Source organism: Trachinotus anak, unplaced genomic scaffold (assembly GCF_046630095.1).
Source record: "Trachinotus anak isolate AG129_WGS33_773 ecotype Australia unplaced genomic scaffold, CSIRO_AGI_Tana_v1 ptg000032l, whole genome shotgun sequence".
Lineage (NCBI taxonomy): Eukaryota > Metazoa > Chordata > Actinopteri > Carangiformes > Carangidae > Trachinotus > Trachinotus anak.
Genome location: NW_027273883.1, coordinates 19,434,699 through 19,455,812, shown reverse-complemented (window position 1 = coordinate 19,455,812; position 21,114 = coordinate 19,434,699). Strand labels below are relative to the sequence as shown.

At 41.3% G+C, this 21,114-nt stretch overlaps 1 protein-coding gene across 4 annotated transcripts in view; it reads left to right on the top strand.

The window, feature by feature from the left end:
• Positions 1–21,114, top strand: part of LOC139612995 (RNA-binding motif, single-stranded-interacting protein 3-like) — a 110,029-nt gene that overhangs the window by 10,953 nt on the left and 77,962 nt on the right. For 2 of the 4 annotated variants that reach the window (XM_071469214.1, XM_071469215.1), the window contains exon 2: positions 20,835–21,022. In XM_071469214.1, coding sequence (XP_071325315.1) covers positions 20,835–21,022 — 188 coding nt within the window. The remainder of the gene's footprint in view (positions 1–20,834; positions 21,023–21,114) is intronic. The other 2 variants (XM_071469217.1, XM_071469218.1) reach the window with 1 other exon arrangement.

Here is a 21,114-nt window from a genome sequence, read left to right as displayed (position 1 = left end):
ATTCCATCCACAAAATAATAGTAGATAGATCAGTATTCTGCATGCTTGACATTGTGCAAGCAATTTTTTTAATAAAAAGAAATGTTATATTCTATCATTTATATCATTCTATTGATATAATAAAAATTAAAGACCAACAGCAAAAATGAAAGAGAAATAATAGATATTTCTCTAGAGAAGAATGATACATTATTTCCAAACCTCAGGAAAATATTCAGTGCCCTCTCCTCGATACTCCGGTGTCTCACCTTACTTACCACTGATAGTGTTCACATCCGTGTGACTTGAAAGCAATAGCAAGCTCACAAGAAGCTTTTTTTTTCTTTTTTTTTGTATCCGGCAGCCCTGTAGGACAGCTCCAAGTCTGAATAAACTCTGGAGCTCAACCTCTGCACTCTTTCTTTCTCAGTCTCTCAGGGAATTTATAAAGAAACACAGTTAAACTCTATAAAACTGCCACAGTGTTTGCCCTCACAGACAGTTTAGCTGTTACAGACACACTCTTGTCCCTGAGCCAGAGGTGGCTGACCAGGCTAAACATCTCCTATTCCCTGCTAATGAAATCCTGAATAAACCCCTCCCTGCTCAGCTTGATCCCACACACACACACACACACACACACACACACACACACACACACAATTGCACAAGTACAAACACACAAACATAGACACCCACTCTCCAGGGTTCTGGTCCGCACGCACAAACACACACACGCGCACACACAGAACCCCTGTGGCCCCAGCCGGGGATTATCCTGTGAAAACACTCCTTTTGTTGGGTCCCAGTCAAATTACTTTTTGTAGCTCTCATGCTTTTATCAGAGCTGTCTACATAAGTGTGTGTGTGTGTGTGTGTGTGTGTGTGTGTGTGTGTGTGTATGAGTGAGTGAGTGTTTAAGGCAGTCTAAACACAGGCTGTTGCTGATTACAGGGGGCACGTCCAAAGTGAATGCTCACTAATGACACTTGAAAGTAAGCTGTTTGTATTGTCTACTGTTTGTGAGTGTGAGGGAGAGATGGCGTGTGTGTGCCGACTCATATGCCAGTGATTTTCTAAAGACAGTATAACACCAAATCACCACGTTGTGTTGTCCGTTGGCAGGCTGGTCTGGTGTTTGTGACGATGTGCGATCTCAGCTTAACATTTATGAAAGACACCAAAACTTACAAACAAAAACATGGCTGCAGCATCAAGTTGCCTCCTGTATGCCAGCTGCTTCTGGAACTCCGCCCCCTCTGTGAGGAAATATTTGGGAAGTTCTGCACAGCTACTTCAAAGCTCACTTGAACAACAACAGCATTGGTCGTCCAAAAGTCCAAAAAAATGACCTGTGGTGACATTTTCCCAATGAGAGGTGCATGCCATCCTCTGTCTGTGCTTCCTTTTAACTATAAAAATATTTCCCTAACAATAACCAAGTAGTTTTAGTTACCTAAACATTACCAAAACTGAACCACAAAGACAACAGTTCAGGAAAATGCTTATATGTGTCCTTTTTTTTTTTTTTTTTTTTTTTTTGAGCAGTGGTTTGTCTGAAGGTTTGTTTAGGTATGAGGGCTTGCGGAGTGAATCAGTATACATGGAGTTCAGGGAGACCTGTATAATGGCAGTCAGGATAGTCATGCTTTTGTTCAGTGGATAATTATTTTCTGGGGTACCAACTCTCAGCCTGGGCAATGGCCAACGCAGCTGACTGGGCACAGATTGTTAAGCCACATTCAGCGTCTATTCATTCACACTACCGGCTCTCCTCAGAGACTACCAGCCTTTTTCGAAGTTGTGTGAGAATGTGCGCTGTGCGCAAGTATGTTTCGCTGTGTGACCGTCCGTGTGTGTGTGTGTGTGAGCACGTGCGTGTTGAAGACTGTGCGTGTGAGGTGTGTGTCTTTGAGACACAGAGAGATGAGGCGAGAGCGCCAAAGTGAGACGTAAACAGAGACGAACAACGGAGAAGTAAAGTGTGTGCATGTGCATGTGTGTGTGTGTGTGTGTGTGTGTGTGTGTGTTTGTGTGTGTGTGTGGAGGGTGCAAACTAGCTTTGTAGCTCTCAGTGAAGTGTTGATTTAAGTGGAAGTTGAGGGAGGAGATGGGATAAAAGGCCTGACTAGATTAGGCTGGCACACACTACTGAGGCGTGCTGTACTGCCTGGCCTTTCAGTGCACTCTGCGTGTGTGTGTGTGTGTGTGTGTGTGTGTGTGTGTGTGTCTGAGAGACTAGTACTTGTGTGACAATGTTGAGGATGTTCAAATAGGGTTTGTGTGTGCAACTGCTGGATGCAGTTACTCTGATGCTGATACTGGTGCAGCTGCACAATAAAGCAGCAGATTAGCAGAGCCACTATAACAGCCCTGAGAACAGTAATCACTGCTCTGACATCTCTGCCACATTCTTACTGAGTGTCTCCGATTGTTTATCTCAGTGAGGAGATGGGAAATAGATTACAGACATTGCTACTGTTTTTTCATCTTGATTTCTTTTAATGTACTTATAACCTTGCAATTTCTGTCAGTAGGAGGCTGAATTACTGCATATTCAAGCTCCCCCACCCAGACACCCCACAGTTTAAAGTCAAGGTAGGCTCCAATAATAATAGTTCATTGGCTAAGACACTGGCAGAGCTGTCTTTCCGCATTAGTCTCTCTGTGAGTAGGAGACTGACAGTTGAGGGTAAAAATAACATTGAAAGTGGTTTTAAATGTTTGAGGTGTGCATGATTTAACTTGAACAGACAACATAACAGCTTCAAAAGTGGTAACACAGCTTGCAGGATTTGGCGAGACATCCATCCTCTTGCTTTTTCAAATATTGAAATATTGAACATGCGCTCCACTGCTCTTTAGCCAAGGTTTAAAGAGCAGCAGAGGCTCACCTGTGATTGGTAAAGTGTTAACAAAACACCTCGAAAAAATACAGTGGAATGGATAGGAGTCCAGGGGCTATCACACTTTGGCAACTGCAAGCTGAGAGTTATCTGAAGCTGCTGCTTAATAATAGCTCATAATAATTCATTTTTTGGCCTGTGTTTAGTGCAGCTCAAACCTCACCCTGGTGCTGTCGTGTGTGCTCAAGCATAGGAGGAGACGGAGACATTTGTCTGCTACATGTGGTAGAGCACAATCTGCATTTTTCATTGATGTAACTTCCTGTATGAATAATTAAGACCCCAGGAGGCAAGAGCTCAATGTGCATATATGTTTGAATGTTTGTACGCCTGTGCTCAGTTGTCTAGCTGTGTACACAGTGCATAGCTGATGTGTGCATTTATAGGCTTAATTGGTATGTGTGTACATGTGTCTGCGCTTATGGATGCCATTTTGAAGTCCATTAAAATGCACTTTGTGCATTAAGAGGATGTTCTTAACACAATATGTACTACAGGGCATCAGTGCAGTACATTAGGAAATCTTTTTTTATCAAAGGTTGACATTGTTCTTAGACTCTGCATATTTGTGGCTGAGGGTGTTTCTGAGAGTTCCTGCTGCCATTTTCCTGTTTTTGGGTTGACCTATGACTCATGGATGACTGACTCATTCCAGCACTACTGAAGTTGGCTAAGCTGTGCCGGATTTCCCAAACCATCCTAATATTAACATCACTGCTACTTATGTAGGGCTGCACAATTAATCAAAAATATTATTCAATAGTGTAATAAACAAATCACAGGAGCAGCAATTTTTTTGATAAAGGTCAAACATGCCACAACACACCATAAATGAAGCATTGTGGTGCTACAGTGATGCTGTCAGCCTACGAATCATAATCTCCAGATGTAAGGGAATATGATTGTTTTATATAAGCCCCAACAAAAATCACATCATCATCATCATTTAATTTTTTTTTTTTCAGTAAAAATTAAATGCAAAATTGATCATACCAACTGAAATCGCAGCTCACATTGCAATCACAATATCTGCCAAAATGATAACAATATGATTTTTTTGGCATATCTTGCAGCCCTGGTATTATGTAGTCTTATAGTCGTTTTCTATTGGTCTTCATCTGTAGTGTTTCTTTATCTCTTTCTCCTGTTATTATTTTGTTTTGTCCCCTCTCCTGAGTATTTATTCCCATGGCTTTGAGGTGCCATGTCATGGATTACATCCCTTTGAGACAATGCATTGTTATAAAAATGTAATCGAGTGGTCGTTTGACCCAAAAAATCCCTAATGCCTGACTCCTATTTGTTTCAGTGAATGTCAGGCACCAGTAGTGGCCTCATTTTCAAATAGATGCTATAACATTATTCAATTTAAACAAATAAAATTATATGCAGTTACATATTAATGGATATATATATATATATATATATATATATATATATACACATTATCATTATAATAGTTTAATTACAATCCCATTGATTTAACTCTGTGGAAAACAGTAAATCCTGAACCCACGCTTTCATCTCATCAAATAAGTCTGATTTTCTCTCCCTACACTTTGACTAGTCGCTCATCACTGGTTCATGTCTTCTACAAATAACATTGAATTGTGAGACTCGCAAAATGCTATTTTAAAAACTCGGAACATACATGCACACATGCAGGCGTAAATAAGATGTACTGTATTTGTATATGCAATAAAATCATGTATATACACACACAAACGCATACACACACACACACACACACACACACACACAGCAACTGTCAACTGCTAGATTAGATGCAGTGGGGGCTCTGAGTACAACAGGGGGAGCATTCAGTGCACCGCTGTGACAGAAAATACTAACTGTAGCACTCTTACCAATACCCACCCTAGAATTATCCTCTCAGCTGAGGTCTCTCTTAGTCCTCCCTGTCTCTCTCGAGAAGAAATCAGTGACGTAGGGGACACTCGCATAAGTACGCAGGGAGACCCACCTGCATCCAAGGCATACAATAACTGCAGATTATCTTTTGTTCTAATATCATCAGAATACTGACAATATTGTTTTCGCTCTGACAGATTTAACAGATGCTGAAATGGCTAAATTTGCCACCAGTTTCTCCTCCAATGTTTGAAGTGATCATAATGATACTAAATTTGATGCTTCAGTTTTCCTTTAGCTATCTCAGAAGCACCATGGTGGATTAAATACTTTGCAGACAGTGGTGGAACAACCAGTCTTCTTATTGCACTGCAGTGAGTTGATCCAAAGGATTATTTTTTAAAAGTCAATGTATTCCAGTAATGGATATCTGCTGTTATGGGGTACAGTGACTGTGACTGTGTACTGTCCAGAAACAAATGTGATTCTAAAATAAGGTTGGGTGGGCGGGCGGTTTTGGGCTGTTAATTTGAGTGGCAGGTCTTTGAATGAGGAAACAGAGGAACATACAACTGAAAATAGCATAAAGTTTCTCCGGTCTGTTCCCACTGTGCTACGTCTCACGTACAAGTGGCTGCTTGCTCTCACAGAAACACAGCAACACACACCATATGCATGAGAGGGAGAGTAGATACCATAGCATAATGTGCATTACTTAATGACACTGTGATTTCCTCCACTCGAGCCTAAAGCTCAACTCATATTCACAAAGACTCTAAAGTGGGGCAGGCCCAGGTGGTGTAGGTTACAGTGGGCAGGAGGCGTCTGGTGGTTTGTAGAGGAAATAAGAAGGTCGGAGACAGAGGGGACGAAGGCACAGATAAGGCAGAGAGAGGGGAAGAAAGGGGACGGGCAGAGGAAAATATGAGGAGCTTGTAAAATAAGCTTAGAGGAGAGTTATTTGGATCAAAGATCTCCCTGGTACTGGGAGGAATCCCCTCCTCATTCAAGTGGGACCAGCAGAGTCAGCTGCCTATGTTCACAGATAAAATGAACCTCTTCAAATCCATATGTCACTTTCCCATTCTGGATCATACTGTATATGCTCCACGGTCTTCACTGTAATTGCTCTCAGCAAATATGCCTGTGACTGCTCTCAAATATACAGTATATTGTCAGAGTTATATCACTAGGGTGCCACAGTTCTTAATATTAGACTTTTTATTACTGCATGCTTATGTTTTCTTGCCCAGGGAAGCTTATTCATATTCTAAATTGCAAAAATGTAAAAATAAACTTATGGCATTGTACACTAGATAACATATGAGAAAATGGAGTCAGGCTAGACGTCATGTTTCAAAACATACAGTCTTTACAACAGTCAGTCAGAGACAGGAAGTCCGGCTGAATCGCAGATCGAGTGACAAACCCAGGCAGAAGGGAAACGGGGGCTGACAAAAGTAAAGAGGAAAAACAGAGACAAAGCAACAGAGACAGACTCTTGCTTTCTTCCATAGTACAGCCACAAGCTGTTGGCCTCAGGCTGCCAACCTAGCTCAACTTCCCAGCCATAGATAAGCTGTGTGTGTGTACAAGTGTGTGGGTGTGTGTGTGTACGTAATTCATAATAGCCAAATCAAGATCTAGAGATTATCATGACCAGTGGCGCAAAGGAAGAGAGGAGAGAGGAAGGGAAAAGGAATAGAAGAGAGAGGGGACAGAAGTGGACATATGGCGGAAATAACTAGTAAGGATATACAAATACCATTACAGGTTACAGATGGACTAGTTTATATTCATCCCACACTTACCTGTATGCACCCGCATGTGTTCACATACACATTCCCACAGGCGCCCTGTGTATAACTCTCCTCCCTCTGTTTCTCTATCTCCCTTCAGTGGCTCCCTCCCTCCCTCCTTGCCTCCCTGCCTCCCTCCCTCTTTTACTTTCAAGGAAGGGTAATCCCTCTTGTAGCTAATGTGCTGTGACATTTCATGGTACAATAGGATTTGGGAGACACTATGTATTCTCATGGTGCCGGGGTCTGGCTGATAACCCTGCTGTCTGGGTGATTTTGGACTGCAGCGACTCTTGGACTAGTTTTTATCTCACTTTGGAAATCTAATTCTCAAGGTGGAAATGCAATTCATGATAACACAGACTCTGAGGTGACACATTGGGGGTTATTGGTAAACCATAGTAACTTCATACTGTCACCTTGCATCTTTGATTTAAAAAAAAAATTGTACTGTTAATTAGATCTGACGTGGCATCAACCGCGGTGACAGATAGATGTTTTTCCGAGTGGTGACACAGGTGACAGCCCATAAAATCATATAATGTGTACTGCATGGGATATGCACCATACAAAGGGATCCCTTTGCCTTTTGCGAAATTGCTTTGTAAAGCATTTAACATTTGAAAGAGTGTAAAGCAAAGTACAGGTTCTTGCCTGCAGGATTATTTAGAAGAAGAAATAAGGGGGGCTTTGAATTTCTAATTGAGGATTGCTAAGGATATTGATACCCAATAGTAACCAAAAGTCAAAAACAAACCTTTTGAGCACAATGATAAAATACAGTCTTAGTTGAGGGCCAAAGATTTTTGGCAATAATGAAATAAATAAGATAAAAACAAAATTTAAAAAAGAAATCTCACTCAAAAAAAGGTCACACATAAATTAAGAATGGCTTAATAAGAGCAGAAATACTTGATGAAATGATGATGACATACTCATTTTGACTTACATTGCTGATCAGGCAGGTTGTGAGTTCAACAAACTTGCTGATGAATGCAACACATGATACTTATACTAGCGGGACAGAATGTCTCAGTTTTCATATAAAGGTACAATCTTGGCATATGAGAGGCGATCTGACACAGATAGCAGGGTTTCCCCTCAGATCAGATGAGGGCCAAAGTGCTTATCTCACCAACAGAGCTGATGTGCGAGGATAGACTATGGGGGCGGTGAATGTGCTCATCAACCTTCAGGCACAGATATACCGCTGCCAGAGTGGCTTCAGCTGGACAGCGCTCAGAGGGGGCAGTGCCGGAAGGGATAAATGTAAAACAGTTTGCATGACATTTACTGTAGATTGCTCTTCTAGTTTGTCCGAACAAAGCAGGATGTTTAATGGCAATAAAAACGTGCATCGGAAATATAAAAACCAATGAAAATGAATGAAAGGAAGATCCTGTCCTCAGTTGTTTTCCTCATGCTTTTAGCTTTACATCCACTCATTGAGGCCCCCATTAATGGTACTTTAGATGTTTTTTATACTGTACTGTGAAGGAGACAAAACTCTGACAGATGCAATAGACACATAATTTAATCTGGTGCTGAGAAATGGATTGCAGGCTACTTTCATTTATATTATTTGTTCCTATACACACGATTTCTGTTGAAGCTCAAATATAAAACTGCTGCAAGTTAGCTGTCTTTCAAATAATGAGCAGAACATTCTCATTTTCCTCCACGATACAGATTTTAAACAACTAAAGGGCTTTCAGTGAGTCCTGTTGGCATAGAGATGGATGCATAAAAGATAAGAACAAATTGTGATTATGGGGTTATCACATGACAGTAATGACTTGCCCTGAAAAGGCAGATTCACGACCTGTCGTTTTCCTCAAGCCTTAAATCATCAAATGAATGACTTAAATCTGAGTCATGCAAAAAGCCCCGATGTCTTCCTCAGCTAAATGCAGATTACAACCGAAGTGAGCCGGGTGTTTATGAAGCTAACAACCGTGCCAAGGGACTAACGTCTTGTCGTTTTGATTTGCCGTTAAGATTTCTTTTGAGAGCATGACAGTGAGCGTGAGACAGATAGAAGCTGAGAAGTGTCACGCCCAGATTCATGAGACGTGGTTGGCAGGCCTGCTATTGCTGTTTTGGCTGACTGTGTTATACCTGGAGGGAGCTCGCTGCTGTCGCCGCTACACTGTAGCCAATTTAGCTGGAGCACAGCTGCTAAGAGGCTCCCTGAGGTGTATGTGTATGTGTGTTTCAGGATTAAGCCACAGCACCAATTAAAGCCTCTGACTGGTTTTTAAAGGATAAATTATTAACAGCAGAAGTGACCTCTCTGGTGGCCTACCCTCCTCCTCTCCTCTCCTCTCCTCTCCTCTCCAGCCTTCCTTTACCTTTGTCATACGTGTTTCCTTTCCTCACAGTGTCGTCTCTTTCTTTGCAGCTTCTGTTTCTTTCTCTCTAGTCATTTTTGTTTCACTAGTTATTTACCACTGTGTACATTGAAAGATATATATATGAAAGATTGTGGATTTTATTTTTTTTAATTTTTTTTTTTGAAGGTTTTGATATTTTACTGAATGAAAAAATAGCCCTGGTTGTATGTTTTGTGTCCTCAAAGTTGCAATTATCTTTTCTTAAGCTAAAGTGAAGGAAGGACAAAGATAGTGATATGTTCTATCAGCAAAGCATATTCAAGAAAGATTTATTTCTGTTTACATCACAGCAGTCTGTTCACTGTGATATTTTTCGTCTAAGATGTGTTTTTCCGCACTGAATACTTTGGTGTTTTTATGCCTCCAGGTAACTGCTGCATTCCCCTTTCTTTCCCTGTGTTCAATGGCAAAAACATGTTAGTCGGTAATGAATACTTTTAACCTTTTCCAGGTAATTTGATCAGGCCCCTTAAATCAATTCAGGCACACACAGTGTTTGGGTTATGATCGGTGAATACATGGACTGCTGCTCTCACTGTTCAGCCTTCGTTTTTTTTTAAATGGCCAAACCATGTCTCTTTCTGATTTGCTGAGTGGTTCAATACTGGATTCTGAATTATAAATGTGAGCTTCTGTGTATCATCTCTCACAGGGACAAAAGAGGAGTGAGAGTTGAAACAGTTTAGTGACCTAAATGTATTTAACACCGGGGTTACTTCATGCTGCCATTCAGTATTTCAGCACATGGAATTTCCTGTGGAAAATGGTGCGGCATCCCCTCACGATATTATATTGGTCCAGTCATAATCCAGATGCAATTTTTTTTTGGCAGTCGACTCGACTAAGATACTGTTGGATCACAGAGCGGAGAACATAAATCATGAGTTTCAACATACAGTAAAATGTATACTGTGGAGGTTTATTTCTGAATGAAAGTTATTGATTATAACTCATATCATATGTGTTGGCTTTGTCCCTCGAGTCTGGCTGCCTGTGTTATGTATTTCTCTTTGTCTAATCTTCCACTTGAGAAATAAAAACCATAATGATTTGACTGAGTTCTACCTTTGTTCAGATGGCCTATTATGGATTTTCCCTCTAGATATCCTCAGGTCATCATCTGATCTCAGACAGCAGGCTTGGATTCCGCTCAATATGTTCTTACACTCTGATCTCTTCCTCCATCCCTCCCTCTTTCTCTCTTTCCCTCTACCCCTCCCTCCTCTTCCTCTCTCTTTCCCTGAATATTTGCTCCTCTTTTTGATGAAAGAATTTAATTAGAGCAGAGAGGGACACAGGAAGGAACGAGGGATACAGCGTAGGAAGGAAGCAGAGTAATAATGAATGGTCAGTGACCCTGAGAACAGACAAGGTAAAGATAATTGTGTTTAAATCAGACCTGGTCGATCTGAGCGAGAGAAGCACAGCGAACCCTGTTACTACATTACACATGACTGTATATAGATGTAGCGGTGCATTGACGCTGTAACATTGCTTCATTTCTAATAGGAATTACCAGTTAACCCTGCAGTTCCCTTGCAGGATCATATGAGTAGAATAATCTACGTGCAGATGCCTACTGCACCATCACATGTTTTGCAATTTCACATTCTGTTTGCCTCCATAGCTCAGTGAGATGACCTTAAACAGGAGTTCTTGTTTACAGTGTTTTCATATGACTTCCATTAACATAGATTATGTGGAATAGAATAAATCAACCGTGGCTTTGTTTTACAGCGCAGCTCAGCTGTGTCCTGTTGTCGAGTGCCAACGCACATCCTACTATTGTAGGGAGATTAATGGGTATTTGTAAATTTGATAAAATTCCCATCTTAAAAATGTATTCTGCATCTATTGTATTGTATCTACTGAATGATCGAATGACTGATTTACAATCGGATGGATTGTTATTACATATCTTACAGACATTTGTGTTTTATACCTCAGCTATGGTTCTAGTTTGTGTTTTAGTGTTAATTAGCAAATGTTAGCATGCTTACAGGCCAAAATACGATGGTGAATATGGAGTGGGGTCCAAAAGTCTGAGCCTCACTGTACATTATATCTGCTAAAAGTTTGCATGTTAACTCTGCCATCGTGAGTATGTTAGTACCCTGATGTTATGTATTGTTTGAACCATAATTACAAGCAGCCGAGTGGGAAAAACCATTCACATTAGCCCCCAACTTGTAATTTTGAGATATCAGGACGTTAATAGCATCCATTCAGCTCATTTTATAGGAGCTATACACTGTTTGCATCTGGTCAACTGATACAAATACATAACGCAACAAAGGTAGCTAATTTAGGCTGTTTATCTGGTGTGACTTCAAGGTTAGGACTAGAGCTAACCACTTTGGAATAATGCATGAACGCTCGCAAGTCAGAATAAGGGATGTTTTTCTTGTTCTTCCCATTCTGCCAACATGGCATGAATGCAGCATTAATGTTTAGCTCAAAGCACTGCCATGCTGAAGTACAGCCTCACAGAGCTGCTAGCATAGCTTTAGACTCTTCGTCTTATTTATAGCTGATTATAGCTGTTTATCTAAAGACTCCATTTATGTTTAGAAGTATGTACTCTGTCACATGATGTTGAAGGGCATTTTTCTTTTCATTTTTTGTGTGTGTGCTGCGTGAGCGTGTTTTATCACTTTGAAAATGTGATGTTTCATTTCAATGGGTTTATCATGGTACACAATAAACTTGAGCAGCAATATTAACTGAAGCAATGTAATACAGAAAGCAGTGACCCTACTGTGCTTTCTCATAACCTCCAACTCTGCAACTTTCACAATGTTCCAGTAATGTAATAAGCTGCCATTCCCATTTTTGTTGCCCCATAATACACTGTATGTCATGACCTGTCTTGTTGCTATGCCTATAGAGACATTTTAATTGATTCATTAATGAGATAGACCCCCCCATCCAACAAACATACGAACACCCACATATAAACATGCCAATTGCTATCTTTTCAGTTTCTCATTGTTGCCATGAGAAGATGAACCCAACACACAAGTGTGTGCACCCACACATACAGGCACACACACGCCAGTTCCTATCTTTTTAGCGTCTCATTGTTGCCTGGGAGAAACATTATTCTGTCTGCACACTTATTCTATAGTCCCCATTCTTTGACCTGATGCTATATAAGCATTCTGTCTTATTCTCATGCCCTCTTATTCTGATGGTAATTTGACTGCCTGAAAGGACTGCCAGAGGATTGTTGAATCTCATTCAACAAAATACGGTAAAAAGTCATTCCTGGGATTAAAAAAAGCTCTGCGGTGGATTTCCAGGGCTCTGTTGTCGTGCCTGCAGTTGCCTGTCAGCCCCCCGTTCATATGCTAATGAGCCAGAGCTTGATTGTTTCCTCATATTTTAATCTCCAGCACGGTGTTAGAGGAGAGAGGGGCAGCAGATAGGAGGAGCGTGAGTATGAGGAAGAGATGAAACGAGAGGAAAAGAGATGATGGGCCAGGAAAAGAAGAGAGGGCAAAGGCTGTCGGCAGCTGAGGAATGAAGATGAGAAAAAAAGTTGAGGAGATGATGAAATTATGTAGGAGGAGAAAAGCAAAATGTTTGACAAGAACAGTGAAGAGGTGAGGGACATGGGAGGGCAGCACAAGATTATTAATATGCAAGGAGGAGATGAAGATAAAGATGGACAGAGGCACTGCAGGATGATAAGCGGCAGGTAGGAATACACAGTTCACCATATAAGGAGACATCCAGAGTTCATCAGCGGCGATGAAGAAGTGGAGCTGCTGCAGATAGACCTCTGCAATATTTAACGTTGCTTCATTTTAAACGTTGAGGGGAGTCATCGAAGAGCAATGAAACCTCCATACATTTCCCTCTTAGATTGGTTTTATATAAAACCAATCACGATTCACGAACCCCGTCTGCCGCTGCTCATCATGCACACAGCAGGGTTCAAATACTGACCAAGGGGTAATGAGAGGAGGAGCAAGAGAGACTTTCTTGAATAAACTAACGTGTCATTTGCATAAATATACATAATAAAAGAGCTTTGTGCAAAGCTCCTCTTCAATATGCATGTTTTTTTTTTCCCCTTTTTGTAACTTGCATACTAGAGGTCATGCAATTAAGAAAGAAAAATGTAGTGTATGATTTTTTTTTTGAATGTACTCAGAGAAGTGGAAAAAAAATCATGGGTTGGCTTTTGAAGTATAATGTGCTGGAATGATTTTCCTGGATGTCACTCAGGAAGGTTTTTTTTTTTAGAAAGGGGCGCAAGGTCAGCTGCTTTAGTGTAGTTAGATTTCTTTGTCACAGTGATTGTTGATCACAGGAAAGACAGAACATATGCAAGAAAATAGCTTTAGCAAGGACTTGAATCTGAGCCAACAGCTGCATAGTACACATGAGATATATGCATTGCCAGAACTTTCTTGTTTTAAAGGGTAAGGAAAAGTAAATAAAATCCTTACTTGGCCATCACTACCAGGAATTCAACCACTGCATTTATTCCATTTCAGCTAGTTCAAAACCAGAAATGGTGACCTCCAGGTCAGACAGAGCAGGGAAATGTCCCCAGCATCCATGTCTCTCTGTTTTGTGAAGACACTGCGGCACTAACTCTTTTTGCCGAACAAGAACGTCAATTTTGGGTGATTCAGAAAAACTTGTTCAATCCGTGCTTCTCCATGAAAGTCAAACATACAGTGTACCATTGCTCCACAGCCAATATTTGTACCTTGGACCTACTTGCAGTAAGGTGATGGTGCAAACGCCTGAGTCACCACCTCACCAGTGTTACATTACATTTTCATGTTATGTTTTAAACACTTTTAACATTCTTATCAAATGAAAATGACAATGTCATTTATTTGTGTTAACTGTTCAGAACTCAATCTTCAAACAGCCTCCTCTTGCTGTGTTTTTTAAATGGATTGCTGTTCGACACAACATACAGCCGCTTAAAGAGAAACAGCACCATCCAAACATCATTTTCTCGAATTACATCACAGTAGAATATACACAAATACAGAAAGCTATTGCACAAGCTCATGTTGGTGGGTTTTTCTCCAACATTTCCCATAACCCCACACACAAACATTCACTCAGCTTTGACCCTGAGAACAATAGCTTTGTAGTCTAATGCAGATCCAAATCAATCCCAAGTTAAACTGCTTTCCTCTAAACTCACACATAGCCTGCGCCTCCCCTCTGAGGTGTAGGCCCCCGACCTTCTCAGAAACACAGCCACAGGAATTTACAGAGAGTTCAACAACTCACCACTACCGCTCTCCATCATCCCCTTATCTCCTTATCTCTCACCAGGTCAGTCAACACCAAGCTCAAACTGGATGTCCTCCTGGGATGTTTGTGCAACTTGTTTATGACAGCCCAAGTGTTGTTAATGCTGCTCTTGCTGATATTAACAAGAGAGACAGAGAGGTAGACATCTGGAACATGGCGTTCCATTGGGAAGAAACCTAGACGACCCGATTTTCTGAGGAGACAGGCAGAGACAGGGAAGGAGTTGTTTGGGAAGGGGACCGGGAGAGTGATGAGAGAGGAGAGGAAATGAGGAGAGAGGTGAGATATAAACAAAAAGAAAGAAGAGATCAACGTGGAAGTACAGGAAATGTCATGGCGGAAAGATGAACAGGCAGCGAGCACAAGAAGGCGGTGGCTTTACGGCACCGCTAGATCTAAAATGCTAGAACAAAGACTTTATTTTAGGAAAAGCTGAGCACTGAGAGAAGGCAGGTTTTTATTATGATCGACAAGGTAAGCATTTTGATGAAGATGAGCAGTTGCACCAGCATTTTTTTTTCTTTTTTCATACATGTGTTACGATGTGTTTTGAATAGCATTAATTTGCTGCTCTACATTGTTGCACTGTTCTTCTGATGGTGAATTAAATAGACCATGCAGACTTTAGCCTGATAGGTAAACTTTCTGCACATTTAATTAAAGTGATCATTTTCCATTCTGATTGACCTTAAAATGATCCTAAATCTGGGCTGATGAAACTTGCAGACACCCTGGTAAAACATGATATCCAGTTATTTCTGCCTCAAAAAACGGCAGAGCGTCTGCAGGCCTTCAAAACCTTAACCAGCCTTAAATTACAATGATTATGGCAGCATTAGCTCAAGGGTATAGTAAAATATACTGTTACGCTTGTAAAATATAGTGGTTGGTGTGCTATGTTTTTGTCCAGTGACAAATAACCCTATCACAAAGACCGGTATTTGACATGTATTTTAACTGCAAATTTGTCTCTGGTAACTGGTTTGAAAAAGGGGTCTTTAAAAGCCTCACAATTAACTTAATGAAACATGCAGACACTGTATGACTGTCATTACTCTAGCAAACCTGATTATCAGTGTGCCTCGTTTAAGGACACAGTCAGAGAAGTGCAGATCTTTTTCCAGGAATTCTGAGTTGGTCATGGATCTGGACTTTGAAATGATTTTGTTAGGTAACCCTCCGGTGTGATTTTCCCAGACATATCATTTACTCCCCCAGACTAATCACAGGCTATACCTCTAGCCTACACATTTCTTAACTTGACCTGTACGTATCCTGTATTGGATCATTAGGCTTGTCTCCAAGAAAGCTATTTATACCTGTACATAGCATTAAATGAACTCTCTGCAGTCTCCTCTGTTTCCTCTAACATAAATACGGCATCTTCCTTCCTTTATTCAGATTAGTATTTCTTTTCTGTTTTATGATTGCAACACCTTGAGGCCGCATCTTCCATAATCAAACAAGACTTGGACGTGCCAGTCTGACGATCAAGTTTTTGTAAATCCCTGAAAAGATTTGTTGTTTTTCAAGGCTTCCGACAGAAGCAATAACCAAGGCTTAATTTAGCAGCTTGTGTAATCTCCAAATGGAGACGGTATATTGGGAGCCATGTTTCCATTCCGATGTATTCATAAGCTCTTCCTTAAACCCTTCCGCTGCTGTGTTTAGAGGCACTGACAGTAAGAGAGAATCTCAGCACTGGACCTAAAAATAGCCCGCATTCTTTCCTCTGTGTTTCAGGAAGCATCAGAAGAGGCCGGAACAACCCGCTCTCCCATGTCCCCCTCTTTCCTTTCTCCCATGTCCCATCCTCTTTCCCCTAATTCCCTCTCACTCAAAACTCTACATCATCCATCTCTTTCTCTCCGTCTCGCTGTTCTTTTCTCTGTCACGTTCTTTTCCACTTTCTCTCTTGCATTTCTTTATCGCTCCCTTCTTACCTTTCACCCAGAGTTCACCCCTCTCTGGGACTGTGCAACTTCTTTTAAATCTCCTCCCCCCCATGTACTTCCATAGCATAGCATCGCATGGCATATATGTATACGCCTACACCAGAAAGAAAGAATGTGTTACAACATATTAAATGTACATGGAGGAGCGTATAACAGAGTTGTAGCAGCAGACACATGGGCTCATTGTTGGCTGTTAAGCTCTCAAACCCTGTGTCTGTCTTTGTCTTCATCTGTCTGTGTCTCTTTTACTTCTGGCATCTCTGTTTTACTTAAATAAAGATCAATGTGCATAGATACCATAGCAAAACACTGACACACACTGAGCCTCAGTATGCAAAAACAAAAAACATGATTGGGGTGGGGTGGGGGTGTCAGGGGATTCACTAATGGAGGGAAAATAAATCAGCCCAAGTCATCTTGACAGTGTTGATCTTTGAGGGAACAGGGAGCATCCAAAGAGTCCAAAATAGAGGACGCTATTAACTTATAAGCTATGTGGCTCCATCTGCTTTGATTTAATTGTCCTCTGTTGGACCATAAACTGCTCCTCAAAAGAGAAATGGTTTGTAGACAGTTATGACACAGGAGTCAGGAGTCACAACAGGACTGGCCACGAGTCCAGTCACTTTGTCACTAAGCCTCTACAACCATGTTTCTGAAAATCAGACCAAAGCAGTCATTTAAAGATAAAATGAATATTTATTGGATTCACTAATGATATCCACATGACAAATTAAAGAAAAAAATGTCTGAAGGTGTCAGCATGCTTTGGCCTTGGGATCCATCTGCATTCATTATGTTTCTCCACTCATTTTTATAGGTATTTTTCTTTAGTTTGTCACCCACAGACAACAAAGTTTTAAGGCAAGATCAAATATGTTCGCCATGAATAGGCCTATACGCAGACCAACAGTCTGTTACCTGTTCAAAGTGATGCCACGACAGCTGCGCTGTAGCTCAGTGAAAGACAAATATTTAAAGATGTGCTCCAAACATTTTCTAGTCTTGAGGATAAGTAACTTTTTTCCTCTTTGCAGTCGCATATATGCTCATCAGATAGTCACAGCATGCACATATATGACACCGTACAGCAATGTTTTGCAGTGTATTGTTGTTCACAGGCTCAGCCGCACATTAAATGTACGAAAACGCGGTGACTGTTTGCTTTGTGTGTGACAGTTTGTGTCGCTGCCTCTGAGCCTATTCCCCACTGCGAGAGCTGCTCCACTGTACTGAGTGTATCAACAATACCAGCTGAGACGCAGCCTTCGGTCCACACCGCCCGACTGCAGAGTAATCCTTAAAAGAGAGAAAGAGAGGAGGCGGTGACGGAGGGAGAGAGGGAGAGATATTGAGCGAGTGTATCGGAAGTGGAAGGATAGAGGTGAAAAGAGTGAGAGATTGAGCGATGGTGGAGTCAAATTTCATAGTGATTGAGAAAGGTATAAAAGAGGAGAAAATGTGGATGCCAGAGAGAGATAGAGAGAGAGAGAGAGATTTTGATGTTTCAAAGGATTCCCTATCACAGTCTCTGACACATTACATACACAGCTCACTATCGCCCAGACCCTGACAGCTGCACAAATTGGCTGAAAGAGGTTCCCTGGGCAAGACCTTTGATCAGGTGTGTGTGTGTGTTTTGTGTCAGCGAGTTAGAGGAAGCAGAGAGATTTTGTACATTTGTGCATACCTGGACATCGGAGTGTGTGTGTGTGTGTGTGTGTGTGTGTGTGTGTGTGTGTGTCTGTCAATAAAGAAAGGCTATTTTCCACACGACATCATGGTTCAATGAAATAAATGTACATAATACATTTAAATAATAAATGTGCTGACTGTGTGTGTCTGGTGTGTGTGTGTGTGTTTGTGAGAGAGACAGAATAAAGGCTGCCAGTGTGGTTATGTTTTTGTGTGTGTCTATATTGCATGTGCGGGCATTATATTTGTAAGCATGCCATGTGTGCAGTGCATGTTTGTGTGTTAGCGTACCATAGCTTTTCTTCCAGTGGTATTTCTCTTTCAGATTTCAGCCTGGGGTCTTTTATTTGTATCTGACACTCCCCATCCAACATGTTATCTTCCAGAGGTGGTTGGTAAACAAACCCATTGTCAAATGGCGAATCGAATCAATCCTCAACACTGTTCAGGCTTTAAAGCATATCATTATCATGATCACAGACATGACATGTGAACACATACATGCAGGTCTCAGTCCAAATCACACACTGCTGAGTGCTGAGCAGTTGCTCTGGAGTGGAAGTTTTATTCTTCTCTCAGCATTTCTGTTTTCTGCTGTTTTTAATTTTACAGCTGCATTGACACTGCATTATAAATTTAAAGACAGTGCAGAAAGCTGGTATTCCTTGTACACACATGACAACCAGTCCTCCTGAATTGATAAAACCCTGTTTTTCTGGTGATTTTAAGGGCTGCAGCTAATGATTACTTTCAAAATTGATAAATGATAAATTGATGTATGCCTGTGGTGTTAATACCAAAAATATTCAGTTTACTCTGTATTTTCAGTTACAAAAAAAGGAAAGGAAAACAGCTAATAGATTCAGCACTGTGACAGATTTACTTGACAGCTGACTTAACTTATTTTTCAATAAGACTTAATCTCATCAAATAATTGATGAGATTAAGTCAATTTTAGCACTTTGCATTTCTTATGTTTGCATCATCAGTAGCTTTAAGACTTAGAAACAATATTTTCTCAGTGAACACTGTATTAGATCATGCAAATGTAAGGGTGTAAGTAGACACTTGGAATATAGACTAGTATTTGTCACAGCCATTAAAATAAAGTATTACCCAGAATAGCCTCTTTTCTTTTCTGTACTGTTCTTCTTTAAGTGTATAGGCTCATTCCGTGCTGTTAGTGTGAGGCACTGGCCCGTAAATGACACTGCTCCACAAGCACCATCTCCTCTTGCTGCTGCATGTCTGCTGTACATGTGCTGAATCCTGTTAGTGCTGTCTTCTCTGAGCTGCCAGCATTCCTGTATGTGTGTGTGTGTGTGTGTGTGTGTGTGTGTGTGTGTGTGTGTGTGTGTGTCAGGAACTGTGTGCCAGTTGAGGGAAGTACAGGTAATGGATTAATATCAGAGCTGGCTCAGGCTCCGCATTGCTGTGTGGTGACAACCTGTCATTATCACAAACACCGGCTCACACACACACACACACACACGCAAGCACACAGGCGCATATGCGCATGCACATGCACACACACTGCCAAATACAGTATACATCCAAGCTCATACGCTCTCCCTGTCTCACCTGTCTCTCACCCTTCCCTTCCGCCCTGTCTTTGCCTGTCTCTCTCACTCGTCATCACGACACCCAGTGGAACTGGCCTGTGATCAACTTGAACTCTTTCCATCCAGTTCCCAACAGTAGGACCGATACTGAGACCAGACCTCTTTGTTGAGCCACTGTGGCTGCTGAGCTCCACACATCAAGGCAGCAGACAGAGTGTTTTTTGACTGCTGTTGTCATATGAGCCATCGGGCTTTTTTACTTCCTCCAAACTTAACCTAATAGTTTGCCTAAGGCAGTGGGCAGGCAGGGGTGGGCGTGCACTCTGAACACACCTGAACCCTCATTAATCCAAAGGCTAGCCCTCTTCCCTGCCTGAAATGGTCGTCTTATTAAGTCATTTAGTCAGTACTGAGCTGTGTAATTGGACAGAGGAGGCTAATTGGAAGTGTTTGAGTAAGTTAGGGGTGATAAAATGCCCAGGCTTGGATTGAACACTGAATGGCCTGGATTGTGCCTACCTATAAAGGGATGCTTAACAGTAAATGTGTTCAATGCAGTCTTGCATAGTTGAAAAACTTTAAATAGATGAGGGTACCTTGAAGAAGGAAGATCACTGGTATTGAGAAAATGTCATTAGACTCAAGAAGTTTTTCTTTGATCTGTTTGATCCAAAAACAAATTAAATGATCACATTTTAGGATGCAGTTTTCCAAATGACCCGTCAAGACGGTTTCTTCTATTTTTACTGTGTCTTGATTCATCTGTCACACACACACACACACACACACACTCTAGAGAGAGGACACACACACACACACACACACAGACACACACACACTCAGAGCCTTTTGTCCATCAACGCTTTGTAAACCTCCCCATCCCTAAGAAAGCTGCCAGTGGAAACATTTCCTGATCCACAACATGAAAGCATTGTAACTTACAGCAGGTCAGTGCAGTCATGATGATCCAAGACATGCACCAGCTGAATAGGTTTGTTTATTGCAGTATCACCAAAGCTAACTAAAGCTGTAGAAGTTGCTGCAAAGATGCAGCACAGCCTATAACTGTTAATGATACAAGCTCATAGTAAAACTTGGTGCCATAATCATAATAGGCACTAGTAATTACACAGATCCTGCTTCCTTAATTTGATGTTCTTCCTGTTGCATCAAGAAATTGCGGTGGGGCTTGATGCAGGAAGAGATTATTCAAAAGGATGTGAGTTCAGTAGAAAGAAGAGATTTTGTTTAATGGGTAGAGCTGAGGGGCAGAAACTGAAAATAACTTCGGCATTATTAGATTTGCACGAAAAAAGTAAAAGTATTTTTCATTGTGTTGTGACCTAAATTAACCTTTACTCTTTTTCTTCTCTCTCCGTCTCCACAGCAGTCATATGCTCCTCCCCCGCCACCCATGGCTCCGCCCAGCCCTGGCACCACGGGAGGAGGAGGAGGAGGAGGTGGAGGAGGAGGTCAGGGAGGTGGGCTAGTGGAGCAGCTCAGTAAGACCAACCTGTACATCAGAGGCCTGCCGCCGGCCACCACCGACCAGGACCTCATCAAACTCTGCCAGCCGTAAGTTCCATTCTATTCTATTCTATTCTATTTATAATTCTGTTCTATTCTATTCCATTCTATTCTATTCTATTCTATTCCGTCGATATGCA